This window comes from Cryptotermes secundus, unplaced genomic scaffold (genome assembly GCF_002891405.2).
Source record: "Cryptotermes secundus unplaced genomic scaffold, Csec_1.0 scaffold901, whole genome shotgun sequence".
NCBI lineage: Eukaryota > Metazoa > Arthropoda > Insecta > Blattodea > Kalotermitidae > Cryptotermes > Cryptotermes secundus.
In genome coordinates this window covers 232,299-235,597 of record NW_019729906.1, presented here as the reverse complement: position 1 = coordinate 235,597, position 3,299 = coordinate 232,299, and the positions used below count along the sequence as shown (strand labels likewise).

At 39.5% G+C, this 3,299-nt stretch overlaps 1 protein-coding gene across 2 annotated transcripts in view; it reads left to right on the top strand.

Moving 5' to 3' along the window:
• LOC111865807 (tRNA-dihydrouridine(16/17) synthase [NAD(P)(+)]-like) overlaps positions 1-3,299 on the top strand; it is a 42,832-nt gene that overhangs the window by 32,171 nt on the left and 7,362 nt on the right. For both annotated transcript variants that reach the window (XM_023854128.2, XM_023854129.2), the window contains exon 6: positions 194-336. In XM_023854128.2, the coding sequence (XP_023709896.1) occupies positions 194-336 (143 nt within the window). The remainder of the gene's footprint in view (positions 1-193; positions 337-3,299) is intronic.

Here is a 3,299-nt window from a genome sequence, read left to right as displayed (position 1 = left end):
AAAGACTAGACAAGTGTATAAGTGTAAGTGCAGAGTACTTTGAAGGGGATGGAAGGTTTGTGCTTAAAATTTGAATAAATAAGTTTAAAAAAAATAAGTTTGGTTTCTTTTGGGTACCCCCTCGTATGTGCACATAATTTGCTGTACAAAAGTATTTGTAATTTTTGGACTCAAAAGTGTATTTTTTATTTAGCCTGTGTCTTCCTGAGAACTTTGAGTTGCGTGCTGATCTAGCCACAGGATCTGATCTCTCAGATTTTCGAAGTACAGTACTGCAGTTGCGGGACTGCTACCTGCCCTATCATGAAGGAACCAAAACTTGGGCAGGTGATACAGGTATGTATGTGAGTGTATAAGCCCCCAGATGACCATGGAGCATCTTTAAACATTGGAACTCTTCCTCCTCCCCCCCCCCCCCNCCCCCCCCCCCCCCCAAAGGAAATGCAAGAAATTAAAAGCTTCTGCAACCATCCATTTGTATTTGTGAATTCAGTATTCACAGTTTTGCTTACTTGAGCTTATGGACTCAATACATTATGGGACTTTTTGTAACCTGTGTGATAAATATATTGTATGATAAGCTCAAAAAAACCCTCATGAATGGAGACAGATACATGTACAACCATGGGAGGGAGTCCTGTAATAACTGCCTGTTTTGTTCTATCCTTAATAAGACGTTATATATATATTTTCTTTTTTTCTTGTCATGTCTATTAGTGACTAGAGACGGGGTTTGGTTTGGTAATTTGATTTATTAACAGTCTGCAGGTTGTAACTACAATTAATTATAACACTCTTACTGAGTTACACAACTTAATATCACTCCACACTAATTTCTTTAGTTTATCTCCACCAGTTTTCACGCATTTATAACACAGGAGCTATAAGCGTCTCACTAAACCACACACTCCCAATATCATTGCAGTATAGCACTCATAAAACGTTCAAATCACACATTCAGGTCTCTCTTCCACTATGAACCTCCCACGGCTGTCTCACATCGAGAACTGACTTCTTAGGAATTCCAGTCTCTCCTATAAACCCTATCACACACATGCAGAAAACACAGCTTGCTTTACTGTTATGTAATCATCGTGTCTACACAGGCTTTGCCCAGCAACGCATTGATAAGCTGTTGCCAAGATGTGTTTACCACAGTGCTGCCTAGCAATGGGTGTGGTGCAGCTCGGCACGGCACAGCACAGCACAGAGAAAACACCGCTTTCCTTATTGTTGTGCAATTGCCATGTTTACAGGTTTCTGTGGTTCAACAATTCTTCTATGGCATAAATACGCCATATATATAGCATTAACATTGTTGTGGATATGAAGCAGTTAAGAAATTACAGGCTTTTAATATACACGTACATATTGTAACGTGTTTCGTTACTGAAGACGCCGTTCGGATTGTTAACTGGATTATTTAACAACCTACAAGTAATGGCTACAATTAATTATAACACAGTTGCAGGGTTTCACACTTTATAACCCTAATCGCAATAATCTGTTCACACTGTTGCGGGGTTTCACGATTTATAACCCTATTCGCAAATCAGTTCACTCTCTCTTCAGTAGTCTACACGTTTACAGTAGGGGAGCTATGTATCACTGTATCACACACTCCCAATTACACAATTACACACACGTCCGGTTCTTCTTTCCGCGACGGCTGTTATACTCCAACTATAGTCGGCTAACTGGATAACTGTTGCTAACACACTCTCTTGACTAGTACTGAACTCGGCGATGTCCACATTTCAACTAACTCCGCAGGCAGCGCAGCTCTCTTATATAGGGGCTGTGTGGGCCTGTTACGTGCCATGTCACAGTAGGAAGCCGTGCCGCGTCACTGTGTTTGCGTATAGCCTAGCAACGCTGTCACCTTGCGCCGTCTTACGTCACCGCACGTTGCACATTACGTTACCGTGCGGAGGGGGGTGAGGGGAGCGCTGACTCATCGGCCACGTCACTGTGGCCTGAGTTGCCACGTTGCTGCTGGGTAGGGAGGGGTTCTCCGTTGCGCAACATGTCACAATATTATTAATTTGTTTTGAGAGAAGTTCATCCTATTTCATCTTTGACCTGTAGCAAGCAATGTCAAAATAAAGGTGAGGGTGACCTCTATATGTATCTTGTAATATTCCACCAAGAAATTATGCCTAAACAGTGTTTATGCTTCAGTCAGTCCTTAGGGAAGTGACCAATGCTAGTGGCAACACCAAACTTTCTGTAAACTGAATTTCACATGTGCAAATCTGATTTCATATCCACATTGACACTACCTGAACTGTAATGAAACGTAATGTTGTAAGTGGTCTGTTAACTTCATAATTGACCTCTTTTATTGAATGAATACAACAAGATGCTAACTCGTTCATGCCTTTTAATAGTAGAGTATTTTTATAATGTATAGTTTATTAACCCTTTCCATGGCACATTGTACATTTAAATCTCACCTATGGCTACCAAGCCATTTCAAGAAAGGATATATGACTGATCTATGAGTCTTACAATGAAAAATTTGATTGTAGTACCTTTTCATGTAATTAATTATACTGAAATTATATCTAGATTAAGTAATTCAAAACTCCAGCTTCATGCAGAACTGCTCTTTATCTTTCAATCTCCAAGTTCTTGTGGCTCAGATAATAAACTGATAATGGTACTGTTCTAGTAATGTGAATTCCGTATAGAAAACAACCATGCATTCTCGGTATGAAGTAACACCAAGGCAAGAGGAAGAGTTAAGCATATCTTCTCCAAGAGGCTCAGAAGATTCTGATTTCTTTCTGTCACCAAGCATTTGTTGGTTAAGAGACTGAGACTGTAACTACTTAAATTTTATATTTTAGCGTCCTGTTGCACTGATTTAAGTCCATGATTTATTTTATCCATCTTCTAGTGCATACATTTATTTATCCCCTCTTTTCACTCTCACTACATGTTTCGGCACCAATGTGCCATCTTCAGGTGCTGATCCAATCCACGACAAACTAATTCATTGCATGCCTTGTCTTTACATACTAAAATAACTAAAATATATATTTATCATATATACTGACAAATGTCAAGTGTTAAAATACTAAAACTGTACAGCATATTTCTTTCCTACGTCGTGTTTCATTACGCGAGTCACGTCTATCATCCTCTGTTGGAGCACTCTCTCTTTCACTATCGTGTATCTGTAACATGAATTTGTTATTCATTAATACCGCGTTCTGCATCCTATCTATTACTTGTGGTATTATGATTTTAATGTTTAATACTCACTGTGCTCTGTGTTGCGTCTCGCTCCTGTG